The sequence below is a fragment of the Indicator indicator genome, unplaced genomic scaffold (genome assembly GCF_027791375.1).
Source record: "Indicator indicator isolate 239-I01 unplaced genomic scaffold, UM_Iind_1.1 iindUn_scaffold_52, whole genome shotgun sequence".
Taxonomy (NCBI): domain Eukaryota; kingdom Metazoa; phylum Chordata; class Aves; order Piciformes; family Indicatoridae; genus Indicator; species Indicator indicator.
The window spans coordinates 253,823-281,422 of NW_026539187.1; the positions used below are offsets into that span (position 1 = coordinate 253,823).

The following is a 27,600-nucleotide window of genomic DNA, read 5'->3' on the forward strand; positions in this document are numbered from 1 at the left end:
TAAGTTGCGTCCTTGCTGTGGATGTTTTGCTGTCCTGAATCTCTGCCTTTTTCTCTTCCCTGCTTGCTTCAGAGGAATCCCAGGAAGGTGAGAAGTTACTGGCAATTTTTTTTTTTTTTTTTTTTTTCCCCTTCTCTTTCCTTTGTCTGCTGCCTTCCCGGAGGCACTTTCCCTAACGGCTGCCTTGGTGTTGTAGGTGTTTTCCAAACTCTTGGAAGTCCTTAGACGCCGAATGCTGCGCCGTGCCCTCAGCCCTGCGCCTCGGCCGCGCCTCTCCTCCAACAATAACAAGAAGAAAAATTAGCCCCCAGTGTATTTTTTTTGTTTCTTTTTGGTTTTTAAACTTCCTTTCTCGTATCTCAGAAGCGTTCACTCTTAACACGCGTAGGACAGTTAAGCTGGGACTTGGCCGGGCCGGGCCTGCCTAAACCGCTGTTCCCCATTGCCAGCCTGCTGCTGCCTCCTAGGGTACGGAATCGCACATCCCTCCTGCAGGAGCTGTCCAGTTGGTGGTTGGCAGCCGGTGAGACGCTGGCTGCCTGCCTCGGAGGAGGGGTTTGGCTTCTCCCTCCTGTCCCTAGCGGTCTGGTTGAGTTCAAACCTCACCGCTGTAGCAGCAAAAAACTCCTCTCCCCTTCGGTTTGTGCTGCTTTGGCATGTCAGGCTTCAGCCTCTCCTCGAGTTGTGGTTGGTCTGTCGTGGGTTGGGTTTGGTTTTGTTCCTTCCCCCTTCCCATCCTGTCAAGTCTCATCTCCTTCGTGTGTGGTAGAGTTTCTTCTCTTTTTAATTATGATTGTTTTTTATTAGTGTTGTCATTATTAGTGTTATTACTGTTGTTATTAGTGTTATTACTGTTATTAGTGATATTATTTTTATTAGTGTTATTTCTATTACTTGTTTTTATTACTTTTATTATTTTTATTATTGCTATTGTTATTTTTTATTATTTTGTTGTTATTATTAGTGTTTTTATTTTTATTTTGTGTCATTATTTTTATCGTTATTATCATTATTATTATAGTTCTTATCCTTATTATAATTATCATTATCATCATTCTCATTATCATTCTTATTATTATCATTATTATCATTACCATCATCATTATTATCATTATCATTATCATCTTTATTATTATTTTTATGATCATTATCATTGTCATAATTATCATTATTATAATAATCATAATCATTATTATTATTATTATTATTTTATTTTCCTTGCTTTACCTCATTCTCATTTTTTTTTTTTTGTCTGTTTGTCTGTCTGTTTCTTTTTTTTGCACACTTCTCCCCCGTCCCCCTGCAGGTGTTGAAGCCCCTGAGTGATAATTTGATGGAGGATCACTTGAGGCAGTCTGTAAAAAACTCTCTCAAAGCAGGCCTGAGCGAGCAGGTGGTTCACCACGCCAGACTAAAGACAGACTGACAGCAGCTCCTCTCCTTCAGCTTCTTCCCCCCTCTCTCTCTCATCCTACACTTGCTTTGCTGTACCTGGAGAACTCGATAATTAAAAAAAAAAAAGAGGAGAAAAAAAAAAAGGAAAAAAAAAAAGAAAAATGGAAAAAAAGGAAAAAAAAAAAAGAAGTAAAAAATAAACCAAAGTTTACAATCAATCAACTGTAGAAGTAGTTTAGTGGCTTGCTGCCAGCACCTGGGCAGAGCGAGGTTGCTGGGGTGGGAAGGAGGGGAAGGCTTGTGCTGAACCCTGCTGCTCGTTGGGCGTCGCGGCAAGCGGGGGAGGGAGTTGGGGAGGGACCTTCCCCACCCTGCCCCAGCCTTGCAGTGGATGCAGTTCTGTGGCTTCCCGTGGGAACCTGTCCTCTGCAGGAGGGAATTTCAAGGAACTTTTAAGGCCCAGCCCCGCCAAGGGCTTGCCCCCACCCCCGGCGCCGTGCCTCCCTTCAGCCGACTCTCCGCTTAGCCCAAGCCGGAGCCGGCGGAGCCCTCCGAGCCTCTCCATCCCATAAACCCCTCTTGCTTTATTGCCTTGTAAGAGCAGCGTGGCACAGAGCGCACCTTGGCGGCTGCTGCTGACGCCCTGAGCCGGGGGGGCAGGCAGCGGAGCCGGGATGGAGGATGGGCTTGGAGCGGAGGTGGTGTCTTGCCCTGGTGGTCCCCGGCGGGGAGGCGCGGCTCAGAAGCTGTCTCCTGCCGGGGGTGTAGCCTTCCTCTGGTATAATCATTGCCATTAATTCCGCTAGGGGGAGAAAAACCCAGCCCGAAACAAAACAAAAACCCGCAACAAAAGCAAGGACGTTGCCTACAGCTCCCGAGCGAGGAGGAATTTGTCTGTACAGTGTTGTTCAGGTTTGATTTTTATTTGATTATTATTATTTTGGGTTTTTTGGTTTTCTTCCAAGAGCTCACAGCTTTTAGGGCATGTATATGAAATTATAAATATATAAATACGACGATTTTGTATCAAAAATAAATAAATTTAAAAAAAAAGAGGTTTGGGGTTGTTGGTTTTTTTTTTTGGTGTTTTTTTTTTTTTTGTAGTTTCTGGCCAAAAAAAACAACAGAAAAAAAATCTGTGGTCCTGTGGTAGCTAAAAAAAAAAAACAAAAAACAAACAAAAGTTAAACCACAACCAAGTGCAGTCTCTGTAAAAGGAATGTTTTTGGCTCCTGTAAACTGTGTGAATGCATTGACAATTTGAAACGGTTGGGTTTTTTTTTTTGGTTGGTTGGTTATTTTTTTGTTTGGTTTTGTTTTCTTTTGATATCTTTGTGATATTTACCTGCCTTGAGCACTGCAATCTCTCATCCCCACCACACCTTCCCCCTCTCCCCTCCCTCCACCTTGGGATTAAAAAAAAAAACAAACAAAAACTCAACAGGAATGTTTGTTGTGAAACTCTTGTCCTCTGTTGCATTTTAAAGTTATTTCCTGTAATTTATTTTCAGTACCTGATTAAAAACAAGTTGTGTATATACAGTGATGTGAAATCTGGGCTGCTTCTTGAGAGGCTCTTTGGGTCTGGTCTGTGTCCTGCTGCAGCAAGCCTGACGACAGGAGCAAAGCCTCCCTCGCCCTGCAGAGCTTTCTCTTGAATCTCACAGAGCACAGAAACAATCAGGTTGGGAGACCCTCAGCAAGTCCAACCACTGACCCTACCCTACAAGGCTCACCCCTAAACCATACCCCCAAGCACAACCTTGAAATACCCCCAACCTTGGGGACTCCACCACCTCCATGAGCAGCTTATTCCAGTGCCTGACCACTCTTGGTGGGGAAAAAATTCTTCCTGTCCAGTCTGCCCCTGCCCTGCTGCAGCTTGAGGCTGTTCCCTCTTGTTTGTCACTAATTACCTGGGAGAAGAGACCAGCACCAACCTCTCCACAACCTCCTTCCAGGCAGCTGGAGAGAGCCAGGAGGTCTCTCCTCAGCCTCCCCTCCTGCTGCCATCTGTCCAGCTCCCATCCCTTCCCCTGCACAACAAAACCTTCTGCTCTGAGCCATGCTGCTTGGTCTGGGGAGTTGCTTGTTGTGCTGGTTTGAGGCCAGCCAGAACATCTCTTGCCCCGAAAGGGACAAAAGAATGACACACGCAAACGGATTGGAGAGTGATGGAAAGTTTAAATGGAAAAGCAATTGGTGAAACTACAGAAAACTACAAACTACAAAGCATAGTGGAAAAGAACATCCTAAAGCATACAGAACCCCTCACAGAATTCCCAAAAGCTTCCCAATCCTTCCCTCTTCCCACCTGAGGGTCTGCCCAATCCCTCAGGGCTCTTCCTTTCCCCCCTGTCCCCCAATGCTAGGCAAATCTCAGGCTGGCCAGGTCTGAGACTGCCCCCCTCCCCCCCTCCATTCTCCTCCTGGCATTAGGCCTAGTCAGGCCTAAGAGGCCTGAGACACCCCTGGCATTACCCGATAAGAGAGGACATCTCCCATGGGAGCAGAGAGGGAAGAAAGAGGAAGAGAATGACTCTGCAGATGGCTTTATAGGGCGCAGGATTTATGGGTAGAAATACGTCGTTTCCTGTGTCCACCCCTGTGGGTGGGCACCCAGGACACCAGAGGTGTATCTCATGCAGCAGTGGCAGGGGGCACCCAGCCCAAACTGCCACATTCCACCCCTTATTTCATACCCAGAATTCCTGCACCCAAAACATATCATCAAATCAGAAACAACTTTCAGATGACATGTCTGGCAAAGTCCAAGTCTCCATCTGGGCGTCCTTCCAAAGAGTCTCTCTCTCGGGCTCAGGTCACAGTTCATTCCAGCTCTTCTCCCTCATCCTGTGGAACCTCCCAGCGATGCAGAGTTCATTCTTCTGCACGGTGAACTCTTCATGGATCCAATGGACATCCTGGCCACCTGGAAACAACCTCACAACTTCTCAACCAAACATTTCTCCATCCACTCAAGCGGCATGTTTCCACCCCTCGGGGCAATCGAGTCTGAGCAATCAGGCTCCTCAACTCGACTCCTTCCACCCCTTGCAGGCAACAGCACGCTGAGACTTCCCAAAGCTGCAGGGACCTTTCCCAAGCCCAGTGCTGACCGCTTCCAGCCGCGGCCCGAGGCTAATACAGATGCACACCGCGCACAGGCACACCGCTCCCCCTGAGCGTTCGCATGCCAAGGCGTGGAGGCATCCGGCTACACAGCCCTCCCCCGGAGAGGGAGTGGCTGCACTGCAGCCAGCCGAGAAGAGAGGCGGAGCCAGCTGCTTAGGCGCCATTTTCGGAATGCGTCCGAAAACCAGGGGAGAGATAACAGCGAGAGCCGCCGTCACCTCTGCAGCCGCGGTACAGATCCAAACTGCCGCCACCCCTCGGGCCACACGAGCGGCTTTTCCAGCCAAAGCTATACTCGCTCCCTGGGTCCTCGGAAGCAGCTTTTGAACTGGAGCCACCGCCCGCCTTCTTGATTACGGGAGCCATCGCTCACCGCCCCGCTGCGGCCAGCCCCCACCGCCGCGGGACGAGCCGACCCTGGTCTGCTTCCGACTGTCCCTCCCCCTTCCTCGGCTCCGCGCCGCTCTGCTCGCCGCTGGCGCCGCGGGGAACAGAAAGGAAAGAGACAGGCACCGCATTCTTAAGCTTTCCCCCGAAGCAAATGGCTACAAAATCACCGCTGCCGCTTGGAAGGGCAGACGGGATTCTACGCCACCGCCATGTACCAGGGCGTCCCCTCGGAACCCATAAAACGCTCACACGATCGCCCCAGCACAAAACCTTCAGCCCAGCCACCAAAAACCAACAACGCCCAGATACCATTTTAACTTTTCCACCCCTGCACTTCTCCAATCCAATTCGCAGAGTTCCACAGCAACCATCCTCTGCTACCAAAAAATCTGTGCTGGTTTGAGGCCAGCCAGATCCTCTCTTGCCCCGAAAGGGACAAAAGAATGACACACGCAAACGGATTGGAGAGTGATGGAAAAAGTTTAAATGGAAAAGCAATTGGTGAAGCTACAGAAAACTACAAAAACTACAAAGCATAGTGGAAAAGAACATCCTAAAGCATACAGAACCCCTCACAGAATTCCCAAAAGCTTCCCAATCCTTCCCCCTTCCCACCCTGAGGGTCTGCCCAATCCCTCAGGGCTCTTCCTTTCCCCCCCTCTCCTGCTGCTAGGCAAATCTCAGGCTGGCCAGGTCTGAGACTGCCCCCCCCCCCCCTCCATTCTCCTCCTGGCATTAGGCCTAGTCAGGCCTAAGAGGCCTGAGATACTCCCCCGGCATTACCTGATAAGAGAGGACATCTCCCATGGGAGCAGAGAGGGAAGAAAGAGGAAGAGGATGACTCTGCAGATGGCCTTATAGGGCGCAGGATTTATGGGTAGAAATACGCCGTTTCCTGTGTCCACCCCTATTGGACGGGTACCTGGGACACCAGAGGTGTATCTCATGCAGCAGTGGCAGGGGGCACCCAGCCCAAACTGCCACACTTTTCACCTTCTGCCCTGCAGCAGCTGTAGCGCTCTGACACCTTGTTCCCAGCTCCCTTTCCCCTCTTGGCTCAGGTGCTACCAACTAAAGGCACTCTCAGAGGTGTGGAGTCTAAAGGCAGCTCGATAACTGCTGCAGGTTGGGCTGGAAACGGCTGCGGGTGAGAGCTGGGCTTGGGCACTGCTGAGTGCTGCCAGCCACGCTGGATCCTCATAAGCCTCCCCTCTCCCCAGCTAGAGAAATCATCTGCCTGCCCCTAAAGCAGCTGCACTCAGCCTTTTGTACCATACAGAACTGCTGGGCAGTGGTGATTGCCTGCCCTCCGAAGAGGAGAGCTCAGCTCTAGGGGAACGATGCTGACGGTGAGAAAGGGTTGTGGTGTTTTCTGTCTTCTCTCCGGCAGCACAGGTTGAATGCTGGGTCTGAAAGCTGAATGCCTTTGTTAGTCAAACAGCTGGAGGCAGGGAGGGGGTGGGGAGGGTCACGCTTGCATTTGCTCCTTGTGTCCTCCAGGAGTCCAACTGGAGGCTGTGCTGCACCCTGCAGTGAGGGCGAGAAACTGGCCTGCAGGTGGAGAGTGAAGCTGGAGGGCTTTATCCAGGCTATGGCAGAGGACTGAGACAGGGTAGGTGTGAGGAGAGTTCCTTCTATGGCCACATCTGTCCTGTCCTCTCCATTAATTCTGTTCCTCACTGTCTTGTTGGGGCAGGGGACTCCATCCTTGTCTGGCCACATCTGTCCTATTCTCTCCATTAATCTGTTCCTCACTGTCTTATTGGGGCAGGGGACTCCATAGAGGTCTGTAGTGGGCCCTTGGGAGTACCAGTAAGCCAGAGACTGGCGTGGGTAGAAAGCAGGGGCCGGCAGCTGCAGTGAGGTTGTGTATGTGAGTATACAATATGGCTGGCAAGTAAATTAAGGGGCGTGGGAGCCAGGAATTGGAGCAGCTCTGAGCTGGACCTGCCTCAGTTTCTGCAGGAGGCCACTGGAGGGCCTGGGCACCCCGGGGTAACCTGAGGCCAGCTGAGTGCTGCTTTGCCGCCCCGTGCTGGAGGTTGCTGGGAAGCGACTCCAGGGGCCAGTCCCGGGTAGATTGGTTCTGAGGGTGTTCAAGGGTGGGCTGGAGCAGTACCTCCAGTGTGGCCGTGGGCCTTGTCCACCTGCCAGCTGCTGGTGATGCAGAGCCCAGCTGCTGGCTGAGCTGAGGCTTCTTGCCCAGTTAGTGGAGGGCCCCACAGCTTGTTTGTGTATTTCCCACTGTCAGCCTTCTCATCAGCCAGAGCACAAGCTGAGGGTACTGGTCCTGTGTGTGCCAGTGTTTGTATGTGGGTGGTGTCCTCTGGGGATCATAGAATGGTCTGGACATCTGAAGGTCATCCAGTCCAGCCCCCTGTGCAGTAAGCAGGGACATCCTCCACTGGATCAGGTTGCCCTGCAGGTGGGGGCACATGGGGGCATGGAGGTGTAGCAACCTTACTCTCCCTGTAAGGTTGCTGTTAAGAACATCCCAGACTCCTCAGAAGCTTGGGGTCATGCCCAGAGTGCGGACAAGACAGCAGGAGTTTCACTGCCTGCATGTACAGGAACATAAAAGATACAGCTGCCTGCTTTTGCCAGCCAGGGCTGCTCTGCTCCTGCCTCAGGAGAGGAGCTCTGAGAACCCTTCCAGTGCTGTGCAAGCTGGTGGTGTACTAAGGCCTTCCTTTCCCCAACCCCTCCCCCCACATTTCACAGGAAAAGCCTCTGCTTTTCAAACACTGTCTCCACTTGGCAGTACAGCTCTGGGCAACTCTTGCCTCCAAAAGGCTGCAGCAAAGGGAAGCAGAAGCCCTGTGGGGGATACCGTGGCTGCCATGTGCCAGAGGGAGACACAGAAGCTGATGGGAGACCTGAGAAGCTACAGCATCAGGAAGGGGCAAAGGCATTTCCAATCTGTTTCTCCAGGTGCCATCAAGTTCAAGAGGTGCCTCAAGCACATGCTCGAGGCCCTGGCTTCCTCAGGAGGGGACATCTCACCCAGAGCAACAACTGATGTGATTCCCAGCTCCAGAAAAGCAGAAACAACAGCAACTGATTTTTCTGGCTGTCTCCTAACTCAATATTCTTCCAGCAGGTTTAAGGCCAGGCCACGTTTTTCCTGTGCATGGCTGATCCTGGCAGTCCAGGGAACTACAGAGCCCCTCAGGTAGCATGGGACAGTGACAATGAAAGGCTGGAGACCAGGTGGCCCCCAGATACACTTGAGGGTCTAGTAGGGGTTTTGATAGTACTAGCCAGGTCTGGCAGGATCTCCAAACTGCCCTGGGAAGTAATTCAGCACAGGTTATGGTAACATTCCCATTTTTAATTGAAAAACACAGGGAAGGGGCGGTAAAAGTAAAGACATTATTTACACGAGTTCCCAAGGGCAGCTCCACTCAAGAACCAGCAAGGTGAAAAGAAGGCCTAGGGCTAAAACAGGAGCCATGGAGGCTACCAAACTGTGAGTGCAGCTCACTGATGGGCCTGGACCTTCAGATAAGATCAGCAACTGAAAGGAGAGAAAAGGAGAGAAAAGGAGAGAACGTAAGTATGCACCACAAGGGTGCTGACAACCACAGCCTGCCAGGTGAGCACACCTGCTGCTGCTTCCAGGGCCCTCACAGACTCACACAATGCTCTGGGGTGGAAGGGACCTCCAAAACTCATCCAGTCCAAACCCCCCCTGCACTCATCAGGGACATCCTCCACTGGATCAGGTTGCCCAGAGTCTTGTCCAGCCTGACCTTGAGTATCTCCAGGGATGGGACCCCAACCACCTCCCTGAGCATTCTGTTGCAGTGTTCCAGCAGCCTCCTGCTGCAGAACTTGTTCCTCACATCCAATCTCAGTCTGCTCTGCTCTCATTCCAAACCATTGTCCCTGCTCCTGTCCCTGCAGGCCTTTGGGAACAGTCCCTCTGCAGCCTTCTTGTAGCCCCTTCAGGTCCTGGCAGGCTGCTCTAAGGTCTGCCTGGAGCCTTCTCTTCTCCAAGCTGAAGACCCCCAGCTCCCTCAGCCTGTCCTCCTAGCAGAAGTTCTCCAGCCCCCTGATCATTTTCGTGGCCCTCTTCTGGTCCTTCTCCCATCAGGTCCCTGTCCTTCCAGACCTGCAGGTGAGGGCTCAGCAGAGCAGAGCAGAGGGGCAGAACCCCCTCCCTCGATCTGCTGGCCACGCTGCTTTCCCTGGGGAAACAGCAGCCTGAATTGGGCAGGGTGCAGGTGTCAGAAGCGAGCAGCAGGGGGCGCTCATGGGCAGCACTCAGAGCCCAGGGGCAGTGCTCACAGGCAGCACTCGCTCAGCGCTCAGGGGGCAGCGCTCAGGGGGCAGCGCTCACTCAGCACCCAGGGGGCAGCGCTCAGGGGGCAGCACTCAGTGCCCAGGGGGCAGCACTCACTCAGCACCCAGGGGGCAGCGCTCAGGGGGCAGCACTCACTCAGCACCCAGGGGGCAGCGCTCAGGGGGCAGCGCTCACTCAGCACCCAGGGGGCAGCGCTCAGGGGGCAGCACTCAGTGCCCAGGGGGCAGCACTCACTCAGCACCCAGGGGGCAGCGCTCAGGGGGCAGCACTCAGTGCCCAGGGGGCAGCACTCACTCAGCACCCAGGGGGCAGCGCTCAGGGGGCAGCACTCACTCAGCACCCAGGGGGCAGCGCTCAGGGGGCAGCACTCAGTGCCCAGGGGGCAGCACTCACTCAGCACCCAGGGGGCAGCACCCAGGGGGCAGCGCTCAGGGGGCAGCACTCACTCAGCACCCAGGGGGCAGCGCTCAGGGGGCAGCGCTCACTCAGCACCCAGGGGGCAGCGCTCAGGGGGCAGCACTCAGTGCCCAGGGGGCAGCACTCACTCAGCACCCAGGGGGCAGCGCTCAGGGGGCAGCACTCAGTGCCCAGGGGGCAGCACTCACTCAGCACCCAGGGGGCAGCGCTCAGGGGGCAGCACTCTGTGCCCAGGGGCAGTGCTCACAGGCAGCACTCACTCAGCACCCAGGGGGCAGCGCTCAGGGGGCAGCACTCAGTGCCCAGGGGGCAGCACTCACTCAGCACCCAGGGGGCAGCGCTCAGGGGGCAGCACTCACTCAGCACCCAGGGGGCAGCGCTCAGGGGGCAGCGCTCAGCACCCAGGGGGCAGTGCTCAGGGGGCAGCACTCACTCAGTGCCCAGGGGGCAGTGCTCAGGGGGCAGCACTCACTCACCGTTCATGGGCATCTCGTCGATCTGGGTGGAGTAGTACTGCTCGATGTCCCGCAGGATGCGGATGTCGTCGTTCTTCACGAAGTTGATGGCGACACCCTTGCGGCCGTACCTGCCCGAGCGGCCGATCCTAGCGGGGGGAAGGTACAGATTGGAGCCGCGGGAGGGGGAGGGAGCACAGCCAGTAGGGTGGGGCAGGGGGCGGAGCTGCAGAAAGCAGGGAGGGAGGCAGGGAGGGGAGCCGCGGGAGGTGCAGATTGGAGCCGCTGCAGGGAAGGACCAGCTGCCCGCGCTGCCGTGCCCCCCGGCCAGGCCTACCTGTGGATGTAGAGCTCTCTGTTGTTGGGGAGGTCGTAGTTAATGATCAGGGATACCTGAGGCACGTCCAGGCCCCGAGCCCAAACGTCTGTTGAAATAAGGACTCGGCTGCAAAGAGAAGGAGAAGGTTAGCAGGTGGGTGTGGGAGCTGAGAAGTGGCACTCCCCAGCAGCAGGCAGCTCCTGCAGTTCTGTGTTTCTCCCTGCCCACAGCACACTGGCAGCATGGAGGAAAGCTATCCCATGCAGCAGCACCAAGCTTCAGCGAGCACAGAAAGTGCCAAGAGAGCTTTAACCTGGTGGGAAGAAGGTGGTGCACCCAGGGGTTGAAAACAGAGGACAGGGCCCTGGTCTTGCCTGGCAGGAACTCCATCCCTCCTCAGCAAAACACAGCAGACTGATCCCCTGCATAGGAACATGAAGGTGGCACCCTCCCAGCCCTGCCACACCACAGGGAGATGAATGGGAATCTGGAGCTCCTCCTCCCCAGAGCTGCCCAAGGCCTCCAGAGAGGAGACCTCCCTGAGGCTGGTTCCTCCCTCCCGTGAGAGGCAGCGATGCCGCAAGCGGCAGGGCTGGAGGCATTTACCTTGCACCAGATCTGAACTCCTTCATGATGGATTCCCTCTCCTTCTGTGGCATGTCCCCGTGCATGGAGGACACTGTGAAGTTGGCTTCTCTCATCTTCTCTGTGAGCCAGTCTACCTAAGCACACAGCCAGGCAAGCCTGGGTCAGGGCTCTGCTGAGCACAGCCCAGCACTCCAACTGCCCTGGGAGAACCTTGGCAGACAGATGCTGGCAAGGCCTGAGCCACCACCAGGCATCCTGGAGCTAAAAGGAGCAAACCACCCTTCCAAAGCACTGCCTGAAGGGCTGAGGAGGGCTCCACCAGCCCTGAAAGGAAAGGAATCCAAGGCAGTTGTTCAAGAAGTGTGGTTTTGGATCAGGATTGTAAGCAATAAGCAGAACACTCCCATTGGTACCTGATAGCTCTCCAGAAAGGGCACTTCCTGCTCTGCCTGCAGGCAGGTCTTTAAGCTGGGCACATCCCAAAGACAAATGTTCAACCTCTGCTCAGAGGGTCAGAGAATGGTTTAGGTTGGAAGGGACCTCAAAGCTTACGCAGTTCCAACATCCCAGCCCAGCTTGCCCAAGGCCTCATCCAGCCTGGCCTTGAGCACCTCCAGGGAGGGAATATCCACAGCCTCCCTGGGCAACCTGTGCCAGTGTCTCCCCAGCCTCACTGGCAACAATTTCTTCCTCATCTCCAGTCTCAATCTGGCCTCCTCAAGCTTCAATCCATTCCTTCTCCTCCTGGCACTCCCAGCCCTTGTCCAAAGTCCCTCCCCAGCTCTCCAGGAGCCCCTTCTGGTTCTGGAAGGCTGCTCTAAGGTCTCCCTGGAGCCTTCTCTTCTGCAGGCTGAACAGTCCCAACCCTTGCAACTTGTCCCATGGGGGAGGGTTCTCCAGCCCAGAGTTCCCAAACGGGGGAAACCAGCAGAGGTGTCAGCTGGCTGTTTCCTAGTGCTCCCCCCAGTCACCCCATGCTGCTCTGCTGGCTGCTGTGTACCTTTCTCTTGGTGTTGCAGAAGATGACAGCCTGGGTGATGGTCAGGGTGTCGTAGAGGTCACACAAGGTGTCAAACTTCCATTCTTCCCTCTCCACAGCCACAAAAAACTGCTTGATGCCTTCCAGGGTCAACTCATCACTGTAGGGAAGCAGAACAGTTGTACCCCACCACAAGGAGGTGAAGGCAGTCAGAGGGGTTGGGTCTGCTTCACTGGGGAGCTCATGGCTCTGCCCTCTGTGCTGGGAGCTCCTGGCTCTAGACACAAGTTCCAAGTTGTACTAAAGTCCCTGGAGAAGTCTGCTCTAAGAAGGACCTGGAATGTGACCCATGAAACAGAGACTGGACCTCAGGTACCCCATCTGCTCCAGACAGACAGCTTCAATGTTCTCATCAAGCTTCTTGACAAGAGAGACTGAAGGTAAAGGAGGCAGTGTAAGAGATGAGGCAGGAGGGAGGGAGGCTCCTCCTCTCAGCCTGCCTACACTTCCTCCCCTTGGCTTCTGCTGAGTTCCAGGGCAGAAGGACCTGTGCCACTACCAACCAGAACCTCCAAGGGCATTCAGGATTTGTAAAGAAAAGTTTTTGGCTTGCTCTAAGATAGCATATTAACAGAGGAGAACCAGAGATCATTTCAATTGGAAAAGACCTTCCAGGTAATCAAGTCCAACCATTATCTAAGTCTGCCAAATCTGGGGCTAAACCATGGCCCTCAGCACCACATCTCACAGAATCCTACAATGGCTCAGGTTCATCTACTCCATGGGCAGGGACACCTCTCAACTAGCTCAGGTTGCTCAAGGCCTCACCCAACCTGGCCTTGAACACCTCCAGGCAGGAGGCAGCCACAGCCTCCCTGGGCAACCTGTGCCAGAGTCTCACCAGCCTCACCCTGAAGCACTTCTCCCTCAGCTCCAGTCTGACCCTGCTCTGCCTCAGCTTCAAACCATTCCCCCTTGGCCTGGCTCTAGACTCCCTCAGCAAAAGTCTCTCTGCAGCCTTCCTGCAGGATCCCTTCAGCTATTGCAAGGCAGCTCTGAGGTCCCCCTGGAGCCTTCTCCTCTCCAGGCTGCACACCCCCAGCTCCCTCAGCCTGGCCTCACAGCAGAGCTGCTCCAGCCCTTGGAGCATCTTTGTGGCCTCCTTTGCCCTCACTCCAGCAGCTCTGTGTCCTTCTGCTGGGGACAGCAGAGCTGGAGGCAGGATTGGAGGTGAGGTGTGAGCAGAGCAGAGCCAAGGGGCAGAATCCCCTCTGCTGCCCTGCTGCCCACACTCCTCTGGCTGCAGCCCAGCACACAGCTGCCTGCTGGGCTGCAGGAGGGCACTGCTGGCTCCTGGGGAGCTGCTCACACCCAACACCCCCAGATCTTTTTCTTCAGGGCTGCTCCCCAGCCAGTCCCTGCCCAGCCTATATCAGTGCCTGGGACTGCCCTGACCCAGCTGCAGGACCTTGCCCTTGGCCTTGTTGAACCTCATGAGGCTGTCTTGGGCCCAGCTCTGCAGCCTGCCCAGGTCCCTCTGGATGGATCCCTTCCCTCCAACCTGTCAGCAGCACCACACAGCTGGGTGCCATGGGCAAACCACATGTCCAGACCAACTAATAGTGTGAGCTGCCCAGGGCTGGCCTCACTCAAGGAGCTCATTCCAAGGAACTCACCGCTTCACCAAGATGCGGATGGGATCCGTCATGAACTTGTTGGTCATCTCCAGAATTTCATGAGGCAAAGTGGCACTGATCAGAACCACCTGGGTAGCTGGAGGCAGGTATCTATACACATCATAAATCTGCTCCTTAAAACCTGGGGGGGGTGGGGGGGGAATGTAAAAAAAAAAAAAAAAAAAAAAAGAAAAGAAAAAAGGAAAAGCAAACAGCACAGAGCAGTCAGCAAATCCCTTCTCCCAAATCTCCTGCTCGAATTCAGTGATGAGATGGATATCGATGGAGGGAATCAGTAACTCAAAGGCAGTGTCACACAGAGCTCCCAAACCCATTGCACTGTGGCTGCCATGGCCTCAGCTCCTCTTATCCTCCCAGACTCACTGCAATGTGGCTGCCATGGCCTCAGCTCCTCTTAATCCTCCCAAACCCATTGCAATGTGGCTGCCATGGCCTCAGCTCCTCTTAATCCTCCCAGACTCACTGCAATGTGGCTGCCATGGCCTCAGCTCCTCTTAATCCTCCCAGACTCACTGCACTGTGGCTGCCATGGCCTCAGCTCCTCTTAATCCTCCCAGACTCACTGCAATGTGGCTGCCATGGCCTCAGCTCCTCTTAATCCTCCCAAACTCACTGCAATGTGGCTGCCATGGCCTCAGCTCCTCTTAATCCTCCCAGACTCACTGCACTGTGGCTGCCATGGCCTCAGCTCCTCTTAATCCTCCCAGACTCACTGCAATGTGGCTGCCATGGCCTCAGCTCCTCTTAATCCTCCCAAACTCACTGCAATGTGGCTGCCATGGCCTCAGCTCCTCTTAATCCTCCCAAACTCACTGCAATGTGGCTGCCATGGCCTCAGCTCCTCTTAATCCTCCCAAACTCACTGCAATGTGGCTGCCATGGCCTCAGCTCCTCTTAATCCTCCCAAACTCACTGCACTGTGGCTGCCATGGCCTCAGCTACTCTTAATCCTCCCAAACTCACTGCACTGTGGCTGCCATGGCCTCAGCTCCTCTTAATCCTCCCAGACTCACTGCACTGTGGCTGCCATGGCCTCAGCTCCTCTTAATCCTCCCAGACTCACTGCAATGTGGCTGCCATGGCCTCAGCTCCTCTTAATCCTCCCAGACTCACTGCAATGTGGCTGCCATGGCCTCAGCTCCTCTTAATCCTCCCAAACTCACTGCAATGTGGCTGCCATGGCCTCAGCTCCTCTTAATCCTCCCAGACTCACTGCAATGTGGCTGCCATGGCCTCAGCTCCTCTTAATCCTCCCAGACTCACTGCAATGTGGCTGCCATGGCCTCAGCTCCTCTTAATCCTCCCAAACTCACTGCAATGTGGCTGCCATGGCCTCAGCTCCTCTTAATCCTCCCAGGCTCACTGCACTGTGGCTGCCATGGCCTCAGCTCCTCTTAATCCTCCCAAACCCATTGCAATGTGGCTGCCATGGCCTCAGCTCCTCTTAATCCTCCCAGACTCACTGCAATGTGGCTGCCATGGCCTCAGCTCCTCTTAATCCTCCCAGGCTCACTGCAATGTGGCTGCCATGGCCTCAGCTCCTCTTAATCCTCCCAGGCTCACTGCAATGTGGCTGCCATGGCCTCAGCTCCTCTTAATCCTCCCAGACTCACTGCAATGTGGCTGCCATGGCCTCAGCTCCTCTTAATCCTCCCAGGCTCACTGCACTGTGGCTGCCATGGCCTCAGCTCCTCTTAATCCTCCCAGACTCACTGCAATGTGGCTACCATGGCCTCAGCTCCTCTTAATCCTCCCAGGCTCACTGCACTGTGGCTGCCATGGCCTCAGCTCCTCTTAATCCTCCCAAACCCATTGCAATGTGGCTGCCATGGCCTCAGCTCCTCTTAATCCTCCCAGACTCACTGCAATGTGGCTGCCATGGCCTCAGCTCCTCTTAATCCTCCCAAACTCACTGCAATGTGGCTGCCATGGCCTCAGCTCCTCTTAATCCTCCCAGACTCACTGCAATGTGGCTGCCATGGCCTCAGCTCCTCTTAATCCTCCCAAACTCACTGCAATATAGCCTAAGGCCACATTGCAGTGGGTTTGGGAGGATTAAGAATAGAGGAAGCAGTCAAGAATCTATAACTCTTGAAGGAAAAAAGGACTTCTACAACTAATGGCCTAGAATTAATCATCAGCATCCAACTTTGGCCAAGCTGAGGTATCCTGGAATCAAAAAGAGGTGAAAAGAAAGGGTGCAAAAGGCAGGCAAATGTTGGTTTTGGGGTTTTTTGGGTTTTTTTTTACCCTTGTTGAGCATTTCATCTGCTTCATCCAGAACCAGCATTTTGATGGCACGAGTCCTCAGGCTCCGCCGTCGGATCATATCTGTAAGGATTTCACTTGGTGAGATGAAAAAGGCTCTGAAAAGAAGCAGCCCTGCAGGCCAGTGCCTCAAAGGGGCCTGCAAGAAAGCTGGGCAAGGACTTCTGACAAGGGCTGGGAGTAATAGGATGAGAGAGGATGGATTGAAGCTGGAAGAGAGGAGATTGAGACTGGAGATGAGGAAGAAATTGCTGGCAGTGAGGGTGAGGAGACACTGGCACAGGTTGCCCAGGGAGGCTGTGGCTGCCTCCTGCCTGGAGGTGCTCAGGGCCAGGCTGGATGAGGCCTTGAGCAAGCTGGGCTGGGGGGAGGTGTCCCTGCCCATGGCAGAGGGCTGGAACTGGATGAGCTTTGAGGTCCCTTCCAACCCAACCCATTCTATGACCCCATGAGTGCAGAAGTGCAAGACTGGTGGTTTCTGTAAACAAACCTTTTTGTTTAAGAGAACTTCACCCCCATCCCATGTTTTCCTTCCAGGGAAGAGGTTTGTCCAACCTAAAACCTCTCCCGGGGCCAACTTGAGGCCATTTCTTCATCTCCTCTCACTTGTTACTAGAGACCAACCCCCACCTGGCTCCAGCCTCCTCTCAAGGACCTGTAGAGAGCAATGAGGTCCCTTCCATCCCAAACCATTCCATAAATCTATGAATTGCTGTCATGGCTCTTCAGTGGAGGAGGGACAGACACTTCCCCTGTTGCTAACAGACTGGTGTTTGGTGACAGAAGGTACAGCCAAGAGCCACTGCATGCCCACTGTGAGCTAGGGGGAGGTCTGTGCAGCTGGGCTAAGGAAGCACTGACTGCAGGGAAGCTCTGTGATGCTATTTGCTAACTGCACAGGATGGTGGCCCAGGCTCTCACAGGAACTGGGGGAGGATGTGGGAAATGCAGAACACTGCATGAACTCTTCATCCTCAGACTGGGCAAACCTGCATCCAGTCTGAAGGAGCATGTGGCTTGTGGAAGCCCTTCACACTGCAGCAGAAAACCAGCAGCTCTTTGTCACAGGCTCACAGGACGTTAGGGGTTGGAAGGGACCTCTGAAGGGCTTCCAGTCCAAGCCCCCTGCCAGAGCAGGACCAGAGAATCCAGCACAGGGCACACAGGAACACATCCAGACAGGGCTGGGAAGGCTCCAGAGAAGGAGACTCCACAACCTCTCTGGGCAGCCTGCTCCAGGCCTCTGGGACCCTCCCAGGGAAGAAGTTCCTCCTCCTGTTGAGGTGGAACCTCCTGTGCTGCAGTTTCCATCCATTGCCCCTTGGCCTATCCCAGAGCACAACTGAGCAGAGCCTGTCCCTGTCCCCTCCCTCCTGACCCCCAGCCCTCAGCTATTGATAGACATTGATCAGATCCCTCTCAGCCTTCTCCTCTCCACACTAAACACCCCCAGGGCTCTCAGCCTCTCCTCCCCAGGCAGTGCTCCAGGCCCTTCAGCATCCTTGCAGCCCTCCCTTGGACTCTCTCCAGCAGATCCCTGTCCCTCCTGACCTGGGGAGCCCAGAGCTGGATGCAATATTCCAGGGGAGGTCTCAGCAGGGCAGAGGAGAGGGGGAGGAGAACCTCCCTGGCTCTGCTGGCCACACTCCTCTGAATGCAGCCCAGGCTCCCCTTGGCCTTCTTGGCCCCCAGGGCACATTGCTGTGCCATGCAGAACTTGCTGCCCACCAGCACTCCCAGCTCCTTCTCCTTGGGGCTGCTCTCCAGCAGATCCCCTCCCACCCTGTCCTGCTGCAGTTTCTTCTTCCTTCCCAGCTGCAGGACTCTGCACTTCTCCTGTTGAACCTCAGCAGGTTCCTCTCTGCCCAGCTCTCAGCCTGTCCAAGTCTCTGCATGGCCTCACAGCCTTCAGGTGCCTCAGCCAAGCCTCCAGTTTGGTGTCATCAGCAAACCTGCTGAGCAGACCCTCTGAGCAGACACTTTGTCTGCTCTTCTAAACCAGCCCAGGTGGGTGGCTGCTGATTGCTTTGATTTCCCCTTGTGAAGCCCAGCTCCGTGTTCCCCCAGGGGCAGGTGCTGGTGCAAGGAAGTGCTGCCAGCTAAAGAGACCCAGAAGATGTGAGCTTGAAGGCTTACATTTCACTGTGGTCACTGCCATGAACTCTGCATATAAAACCCTCATGCAGTGAAGCCAGAAAGCACCAGCTGCAAGTGCACCCCATTTAATAAAGAGAGAACATATGGACCTAACTTTGGCATTCCAGGAGACCCAGCTCCTATCTCCTCCATGTATTCCCTGGCATTGTATTATTTTTCCCTCCAAAAATACTCTGTTCCTGGGCCATGATGTAAAAAAAAAAAAACAAACCCAACACTTGGAGAATTAAAAGCAAAATTAAAACCAAAAATAAACAACAGAGAAAAATCCAAATACTATCCCCAGTGATTTATCTCTGGCCTTTCCCTGACACTATTTGCTGCTCTAGCAGGGGGGTTGCCCTATAGGTGACCTTCAGAGAAATCCCTTCCAACCCTTCCCATTCTGTGACTACCACAAGAAATTGTCCCTTTGTTCCATTTCACAAAATCTCACAATGGTCTGGGTTGGAAAGGACCTCCAAAGCTCATCCAGTCCAACCCCCTCTGCACTCACCATTCCCAACTAGATCTGGTTGCCTAGAAACCTTTCCAACCTCACCTTGCATATCTCCAGGGATGAGGCCTCAAACACCTCCCTGGGCAACCTGTTGCAGTGTTCCAGCAGCCTCATGGTAAAGAATTCAATCTCAATCTGCTCTGCTCTAGTTTGAAGCCACTGCCCCTGCTCCTGTCACTGCAGGTCTTTGGGAACAGTCTCTCTCCATCTTTCTTGTAGCCCCCTTCAGGTACTGGAAGGTTGTCACTAGGTGTCTCCATAGCCTTCTCCAGGCTGAACACCCCTAGCTCCCTCAGCCTGTCCTCAGAGCAGTGCTTCTCCAGCCCCCTGATCGCTTTTGTGGCTCCATGTCTTTCCTGTGTTGAGGGCTCCAGAGCTGGACACAGCCCTGCAGGTGAGGTCTCCCCAGAGCAGAGCAGAGCAGAGCAGAGGGGCAGGATCCTCTCTCTCCAGCTCTGGCCATGCTGCTTTGGCTGCAGCCCAGGCTGCCACTGCCCTTCTGGGCTGCAAGCTCACGCTGCCTGCTCTCACCCGTTCCCGCTGATGTTCCATGAAGAGCCTCGAGAGCACCAATGCCATTTTCATGCCATTTCAAACTGAAGGGCACAAAACTAAAGGGCACATAAGCTGCAGAAAGCTGCAGTCAGGTCTGAAGCTGGAGGTGATGCAGCCTCCTCAATCTCCTTACCAAAGACACGGCCTGGGGTGCCAGCCACGACATGCTGCCCATAATCCAGCTTTCGGATGTCCTCGCCCACGTTGGTGCCCCCGATGCAGGCATGGCACTGCACGTTCATGTAGTCTCCCAGAGCAAGAAGGCCCTGTGAGGACACCAAGGAACAGCTTAACTGAGCTCTCACCAAGCTCCTCTGGGTGAAGAGATCATAGAATCAGAGAATTGTTAGGGTTGGAAGGGACCTCAAGGCTCAGCCAGTTCCAACCCCCCTGCCATGGGCAGGGACACCTCACACTCCAGCAGGTTGCTCACAGCCACATCCAGCCTGGCTGCAAAAACCTCCAGGGATGAGGCTTCCACCACCTCCCTGGGCAACCTCTGCCAGGCTCTCACCACCCTCATGGGGAACAACTTCTTCCTAACATCCAATCTGAATCTCCCCACTTCTACTTTTGCTCCATCCCCCCACTCCTATCACTCCCTGACACCCTCAAAAGTCCCTCCCCAGCTTTCTTGGAGCCCCCTTCAGATCCTGGAAGGCCACCAGAAGGTCTCCTGGGAGCCTTCTCCTCTCCAGCCTGCACAACCCCAACTCTCTCAGGCTGGCTCCAGAGCAGAGCAGCTCCAGCCCTCTGCTCATCCTCATGGCCCTTCTCTGGACACCTTCCAGCCCCTCCAGATCCTTCCTGGAACAGAGGCTCCAGAACTGGACCCAGAGCTCCAGGTGGGGTCTCAGCAGAGTGGAGCAGAGGGGGAGAATCCCTTCCCTGGCCCTGCTGGCCACACTTCTCTTGCTGCAGCCCAGGCTCTGCTTGGCTCTCTGGGCTGCAAGTGCTCACTGCTGGCTCCTGTTGAGCTTCTCCTCCCCCAGCACCCCCAAGGCCTTTTCTTCAGGGCTGCTCTCCAGCCAGTCCCTGCCCAGCCTATATCAGTGTTTAGGACTGCCGCAACCCAGCTGCAGGACCTTGCATTTGGTCTTGTTGAACCTCAGGAGGTTGTCATGGGCCCAGCTCTGCAGCCTGCCCAGGTCCCTCTGGATGGATCCCCTCCCTCCAGCCTGTCAAGGTCCCTCTGGATGGATCCCTTCCCTCCAGCCTGTCAGCAGCACCACACAGCTTGGTCTCATCACCAAACCTGCTGAGGGTGCCTCAATGCCTCTGTCCATGTCACCAACAAAGATGTTGAACAAGCCTGGTCCCAGCACTGATCCCTGAGGGACTCTACTTGTCCCTGGCCTCCAATTGGACATGGAGCCATTGCCAGCCACTCTTTGGATGCTGCCATCAAGCCAGTTCTTTATCCACTGACTGGTCTACCCATCAAACCCAGACTGCAAAAGCTTGGAGGCCAAAATGTGGTGCAGGACAGTGTGGAATGCTTTGCTCAGGTCCAGGTCAATGATATCAGTTGCTTGGCCTTCATCTATTAATGTTGTGACCTGGTCATACAAGGCCACCAGGTTTGTCAGGGAGGATTTGCCCTTGGTGAAGCTCTGCTGATGGTACCCAATCACCTCTTCATTATCCTTCTGCCTCAGCAGTGCAGAGATGCAGCTCTGCACAGTCATTCCTTAGAGGGATGGAAGCACAAGCAGTCAGAGGTATTTTTTTTCACTTCTGTTGCACAAACCTCCTGGGACCTCTGTGTTCCCCAAGGATCACAACAGCTTTAAAAGTGCTGTCCTTAAGGGCTCAGTTAGAAATGTGTAAAACCTTAGCCTGCTAACCAGCCTGCTAAGAATGGATCTAATGAGAGTGAGCAAACACCAGGCCTTTAGCAAAATTTCTCACCCCTTTCAGGAACAGAAAGAAAAGGCCAAAGCTGTGCTGGGCAAAAAAAACAACCAAGAAGGTGCCTGGAAGGCAGCAATTGGAATGCTCTTACCTTCTGAATCTGCACAGCCAGCTCCCGAGTGGGTGCCAAGATCAGCGCCTGGGTCTCCCGGACCTGATGGGAACAAGCAGTTAGCTCACCACAGGGCACCCCAGAGCAGGGACCCCACACTGCTCCCAACTGGCACATCAGAGGGACTCATCAGGGAAACTGCTGCTACACCTGGGTGCTTACAAGGGTTATTGCACCCTCACACACAGCAGTTTTAGAGGAACAGCCTCTGGACTCAGTTCCCTTTGACAAGGCAGAACTGACTGTGCAATGTTTGTCCAGCTGCAGGAAATCATCATTTTATTCAAGAGGATCTAAACATTTGCAGGTTGCATCAAGCTAGCGGAGAGCCTCCAAGGGCATCTTGCCCAACCCCCCTGCACTCAGCAGGGACACCTCCAGCTAGAGCAGGCTGCAGAGGGACACAGCCAGGCTGAGCTTGGATGGCTCCAGGGCTGGGGCCTCAAGCACAGCCCTGGGCAGCCTGTGCCAGTGTCTCACCACTCTCCTTGGGCACAACTTCCTCCTCAGCTCCAACCTCAAGCTGCCCTGCTCCACTTTCAAAGCCCTGCCCCTGGGCCTAGCACTCCAAGCCCTTCTCAACAGTCCCTCCCCAGCCTGCCTGCAGCTCCCCTGCAGACATTGAAATGCAGCTCTGAGCTCTCCCTGCAGCCTTCTCCTCTGCAGGCTCAACAGCCCCAACTCTCCCAGCCTGTCCCCACAGCAGAGCTTCTCCAGCCCTCTCAGCATCTCTCTGGCCTCCTCTGGACCCTCTCCAGCAGCTCCAGGTCTCTCTTGTGTTGGGGGCCCCAGAGCTGGACACAGCCCTGCAGGTGAGGTCTCCCCAGAGCAGAGCAGAGCAGAGGGGCAGGATCCTCTCTCTCCAGCTCTGCCCACACTGCTTTGGCTGCAGCCCAGGCTGCCCTTGGCCTTCTGTGCTGCCAGTGCCCATTGCTGGCTCCTCTCCAGCTTCTCCCCCCCCAGCACCCCAAGGCCTTCTCTGCAGAGCTTCTCTCAATCTCCTCATCCCCAGCCAGCATTGGTATTGAGGATTCAAACCATACTGAACAACTGGATGGACACAATACCCCTGACAAGAACAAAACCAAACCCTTGTCAGTCACAGATCTCAGCCTGGTTTCTGTGCAGTGGGTGCCAACTGTTTAGACAAGGCTGCTGATGCTCTTGGAACTGTTTGAGGACAAATTTGCCTGCTGAGAGATTAATTTAGCCCTCTAATTAAAGTGAAAGAGGTCAGCTGTTAAAGCCAACTTCAGAATGACAAGATTTTTACCTGAAGTTATTTTGCCAGGTTGGGTTTAACAGTTAAATTGCCTCTGGTGAACTTGTCAGTCAGAAACTTGCCAGGGGTTCACTGCTCATCATGAAAGAATTTCAACAGAAAGCTTCATTTTGTCACTCTAAAAGCAAAAAGCTTTAAGATGAAGACTCTACCAATTTAGTTAAAGAGAAACTTGTAGCACATGGTACAAAGTTTACCTGGATATCCAGACACTGCAGAACAGAGATGGAGAACGTTGCTGTCTTTCCTGTTCCTGACTGTGACCTGCAAAAGCAGATGATGTTTGGTGAACATCCTGGACCAGCCCATCCCAATGCATCTCACCTCTCTGCTGCTCCTTCCTTGGAAAGAAGGCAGCACTGCCAACAGTGCAGCTGACAAAGATCTGTTCTGATCACAGAATGACCTGCAAACACCTCTGAGAACTGCAGTGTCAGCACCAGGGGGCTGCAGGGTCCCTGCCTCTGGCATGTGTGCTCCTTAGGAGGCTGGCACTGCACCTTCCTGCAATTTGTCACACACCACTTATTTCACAGATTGATAGGATGGTTTGGGTTGGAAGGGACCTGAAAGCTCATCCAGTTCCAACCCCCCTGCCATGGGCAGGGACACCTCCACCAGCCCAGCTTGCTCAAGGCCTCATCCAGCCTGGCCTTGAACACCTCCAGGGAAGGGTGCAGTGGTTTGAACCACACAGTGTGTGTATATATATATATATATCTATATATATATATTTAGGTTCCCAACTATCAGAATCATGACTTTACAACTCCTGCATTTATGGCTGGGCAGTGTTATGGCCCTGGAAGGGAGGGCCTAGTAGCCCTCTGCTTTTTCTGGTTTTGCCTGCTAGTGGATTGGGACAGGCATTCCTTTCCCTTTTTCTATTCTTCTCTCTATCTACTGGTGTAATCTGACACTTTTGTAGCAGGGGAGTAAAATATTCTGTGTACATCAACTGAAAACTCTCCCTCTGCCTTTTGTCCCCCCTCCCTTTCTTATCTCCTGGTAAAGAGAGAGGAGATGAGAGGAGGACTTTACCCCTAAACTACTAAACCATTACAAAGGGGCATCCACAGCCTCCCTGGCCAACCTGTGCCAGTGTCTCCCCTACCCTCACTGACAACAAATTTTTCCTCATCTATAGTCTCAATCTGCTCTCCTCCAGCTCAAAGCCATTATCCCTCGTCCTGTCACTCCCAGTCCTTGTCAAAAGTCCCTCCCAGCTCTCCTGGAGCCCCTTCAGGTACTGAAGTTCTCCCTGAGCCTTCTCTTCTCCAGGCTGAACAGCTCCAGCCCTCTCAGCCTGTCCCCACAGCAGAGGTTCTCCAGCCCTCTGATCATCTTCATGGCCTCCCCTGGACCCTCTCAAGCAGCTCCATGTCCCTCTTATGCTGGGAGCACCAGGACTGGAGGCAGTGCTGCAGGTGGGGTCTGAGCAGAACAGAGCAGAATCCTCTCTCTGTCCTGTTGCTCTCCCTGCTTTGGATGCAGCTGAGGATAGGGTTGGCCAGGATATGGTTTTGTTTTTTAAAGTAAATAGCCCAATACAGTTTGGAGGTCTGAAGATTCCCACTGAAGAAAGGGATACTCTCCCACATGCCCTAGAAAGGGTTTGAGCAACCTAATCTAGTGTAAGGTGCCCCTGGGCCCATGCAGGGGGGTTTCAAAACAGATGGTCCAGCAGAGAGCCACTGAGATGCTGACAGGATTCAACCCTGGGGTTCTTTAGCCTGGAGAAGAGCAGCCTGAGAGGGATCTCTGCAACGCTGATAATAGCTGAAGAGTGGCAGGAGGATGGAACCAGACTCTTCTCCATGGTGCCCAATAACAGGAAACGGGGCAACAGACACCAACTGGAACCCAGGAGGTGCCACATGAACATAAAGCAAAACAATCTTCCTGTTGAGGGTGGCAGAGCACTGGGACAGGCTGCCCAGAGAGGCTGTGGAGCCTCCATCTCTGGAGGCATTCCAAGCCCACCTGGCTTGGAATATTCCTTTGTGGTTTACTCTGGGTGCCCCTGCTCTAGCAGGGGGGTTGGATTAGAGGATCTTCAGAGGTCTCTTCCAACCCCTGCCATTCTGTGGTCCCTTTCAACCCAAACCATTCTATGACTATGATTTTAGTAAGACATACATCTATCTTTGCCTCTTCAGACATGGTAGATTGTATTCTGCTTGCTTCTTCCCTTGATTGAGACTACAGATGTCTCTATACTTCTCTGGCTTTGCTGGAAAACCTTCCCAAGAGTCTTAGAACCCTATTCACAGATTGCATCAGGCTGGAAGGGACCCTCAAAGGTCCTCATCTCCAACACCCCTGCAGTGAGCAGGGACACCTCGCTGGGGATGTGCAGCATCTGTGCTGAATCTTTATTCCAATGAACTTTTGACATCAACTCTTAGGATGGTAGTCTAAGAGTGAGTAAGTCTATGTGCAAGAGAGTCCATTCCACCCCACACAGTTCCTGATGTGATCAGCAAGGCCAATCACATCCTGGGCAGCACCAAGAGAAGCACAGCCAGCATGGCCAGGGAGGGGATTCTCCCACTCTACTCCACTCTGCTGAGACCCCACCTGGAGCTCTGTGTCCAGGAAGGATCTGGAGGGGCTGGAAGGTGTCCAGAGAAGGGCCATGAGGATGAGCAGAGGGCTGGAGCTGCTCTGCTCTGGAGACAGCCTGAGAGAGTTGGGGTTGTGCAGGCTGGAGAGGAGAAGGCTCCCAGGAGACCTTCTTGTGGCCTTCCAGGATCTGAAGGGGGCTCCAAGAAAGCTGGGGAGGGACTTTTGAGGGTGTGAGGGAGTGATAGGACTGGGGGGATGGAGCAAAAGTAGAAGTGAGGAGATTCAGATGGGATGTTAGGAAGAAGTTGTTCCCCATGAGGGTGGTGAGAGCCTGGCAGAGGTTGCCCAGGGAGGTGGTGGAAGCCTCATCCCTGGAGGTTTTTGCAGCCAGGCTGGATGTGGCTGTGAGCAACCTGCTGTAGTGTGAGGTGTCCCTGGCCATGGCAGGGGGGTTGGAACTGGCTGCTCCTTGAGAGCCTTTCCAATCGCATCAATTCTATGATTACAGTCCTGCCATGCAGCAACCCAGGGTGCCAACCGGCCTCAATTCCAGCGCTAAGAGGCTGCGAGCACGCCCGAGCGCCGTCTCACAGCCACCTCATGGCACTCGACAGCCCACACCCGGAGGCCCACAGCCTTCTCAAGGCGCAGGCCCGCTTCCCACCGCCCGCCGGCGGCCCCACTTACTGGGCGATCACGTCTCTCCCCTTGATGATCTGCTTGATGGCTCTCTGCTGGATGGCCGAGGGCTTCTCGAAACCTGCCAAGGGCACCCATTACCGTCACCAGCGGCAGCACGGCCCCGGAACCGAACGGCCCGCGGCCTACACGCGCCGCCCCACATCCGCTCACGGCCTCCGGCACTCCCCTCACCCCCTCGGCCCCCCAAACCGCGTCTCCCTCCCCGCCCCGCTGGCCGCCGCCCCGCCGCGTACCGTAGGCATAGATGCCGCGCAGCAGGTCCTCCCGGAGCCCCATGGTGTCGAAGGTGGGCGTCACATCCACCTCCTCGCTCGTCTCGAACTCTACTTTCGTCATGTCCTCCTCCTTCATCAGCCGCTTGCGCGCCGAGCCGGTCGCTCCTCCAGACCCCGCCGACCCTGACATGGCTAAAGCCGAGGCCTCCCGCCACTCACGCACCAGAACCGCCGCCGAGCAACGACAGGCCACTGCGCAAACGCCGAGGCGGCTGGCGGGAGGAGCGCATGCGCGGAGCAGCGGGCGCGAAGAGGATGGTGGAGTGCGCATGGGCGAAGGTGGGAGGGAGGGGCAGCGCGGACGGGATGTGCGCATGCGCAGGAGTTGCACTGAGAGGCGTAGGGCGGGGCCTGCACAGGCCATCGGCGCACTGCGAGGCGGAGGACGGGCTTTGCGCATGCGCATTGGCTGCAGAGCGGGGCGGAGGAGGGGCTTGCCCGTGCGTGCTGAGTGCCAAGCGGGGCGCCGGAAGGGGCCCACGCGTGCGTGGTGAGTGCGGGGCGGGCGCGGCGCGGCGGTACCCGGGTGGTGCGCGGCCCTTCGCGGAGCACCACAGTGTCCATCTACGTGAGAGGCTGGGAAGGACCTCCAGAGTTCGTCGAGTCCAACCCCCCTGCCAAAGCAGGATCACCCAGGGCAGTCCGCACAGCAGTGCATCCGGGCAGGTTTTAGGAGTCTCCAGAGCATCTAAGGGCACCGCTGCGGCCTGCAGGTGTGCCCCCCGCCCCGGGGTCTGCTTGGCGTGTTGCTGTCTCCGCTGTGGGCTGCTCCCTGCGCGACCTGTTTGCTCGTGTGAGGCTGTAGGGCCTGATCTTTCTTAAAAGCCCTTGAATAGAGACCTGGACTGCTGTGTCCAGTATTGGGCTCCTCAGTTCAAGAGAGTCAAGGAAATAGGGGGGGGAGTCCAAAAGAGAAGCACAAAGATGATTAGGGGCCTAGAAGACCTCTTGAGAGGTTGAGAGGCTTGGGGCTGTTTAGCCTGGTGAAGAGCAGCCTGAGGGGGGGATCTCATGAATGCTGAGTGGACTTCGGGTGAAGGGAGCCAGACTTCTCAGTGGTGTCCAGTGATATGTTAAAGGGCAACGAGCACAATCTGGGGCACAGGAGGTTTCACTCAAACTTACCAGAGAAAAGTCAGAGTGCTGGAGCCCTGGAGCAGGCTGCCCAGAGAATTTGTGGAGTCTCCTTCTCTGGAGGCTTTCAAAACCCCCCTGGACACTGCTATCCTGGGCAGACTGATCTAGGCAAACCTGCACCTCTGCTGATTGTTCACTTCTGCCTCAGAGGAGAGAGAGTGCAGGGAAACAGTCTGTCCTTCCAGCCATGCTGCATGGACCCACATTTATTTTCCATCAGCAGCAGTGGCACTGAATTTGCTGTGCCTGAAAACTTTCCATTGCCATCTGAGCTATGGAAGAACTTGGAGGAGATTCTCATGGTCACTGGTGACCAGTGGTGGTGGGTGAGGTGAACAGGTCTAGGGGGAATGGAATAAAGCTGGAAGTGGGGAGATTCAGGCTGGACGTGAGGAAGAAGTTCTTCCCCATGAGAGTGGTGAGAGCCTGGAATGGGTTGTCTAGGGAGGT

General features: G+C 54.6%; 2 protein-coding genes across 3 annotated transcripts in view; one reads left to right on the plus strand and one right to left on the minus strand.

Annotated features, from left to right (window-relative positions):
- ATL2 (atlastin GTPase 2) overlaps positions 1-1,521 on the plus strand; it is a 67,699-nt gene extending 66,178 nt beyond the window's left edge. Inside the window, exons 13-14 of the mRNA XM_054398389.1 lie at positions 73-87; positions 1,307-1,521. Coding sequence (XP_054254364.1) covers positions 73-87; positions 1,307-1,426 — 135 coding nt within the window. The 3' untranslated portion in view covers positions 1,427-1,521. The remainder of the gene's footprint in view (positions 1-72; positions 88-1,306) is intronic.
- A 6,740-nt stretch (positions 1,522-8,261) lies between these two features.
- On the minus strand, positions 8,262-26,150 carry EIF4A3 (eukaryotic translation initiation factor 4A3). 2 transcript variants are annotated; one of them, XM_054398419.1, is made up of 13 exons: positions 25,972-26,150; positions 25,724-25,796; positions 22,666-22,732; positions 21,166-21,228; positions 19,294-19,426; positions 15,932-16,012; positions 13,661-13,802; positions 12,006-12,144; positions 11,419-11,505; positions 11,024-11,139; positions 10,436-10,543; positions 10,120-10,247; positions 8,262-8,437 (listed from the first exon to the last, which is right to left on the minus strand). In XM_054398419.1, the coding sequence occupies exons 1-13, from the start codon at positions 26,141-26,143 to the stop codon at positions 8,421-8,423; spliced, it is 1,326 nt and encodes a 441-aa protein (XP_054254394.1). In that variant the 5' UTR covers positions 26,144-26,150; the 3' UTR covers positions 8,262-8,420. The 2 variants fall into 2 exon arrangements, with proteins under 2 accessions (XP_054254394.1, XP_054254395.1); XM_054398420.1 differs by lacking the exon at positions 11,419-11,505.
- Positions 26,151-27,600: the final 1,450 nt, after the last annotated feature.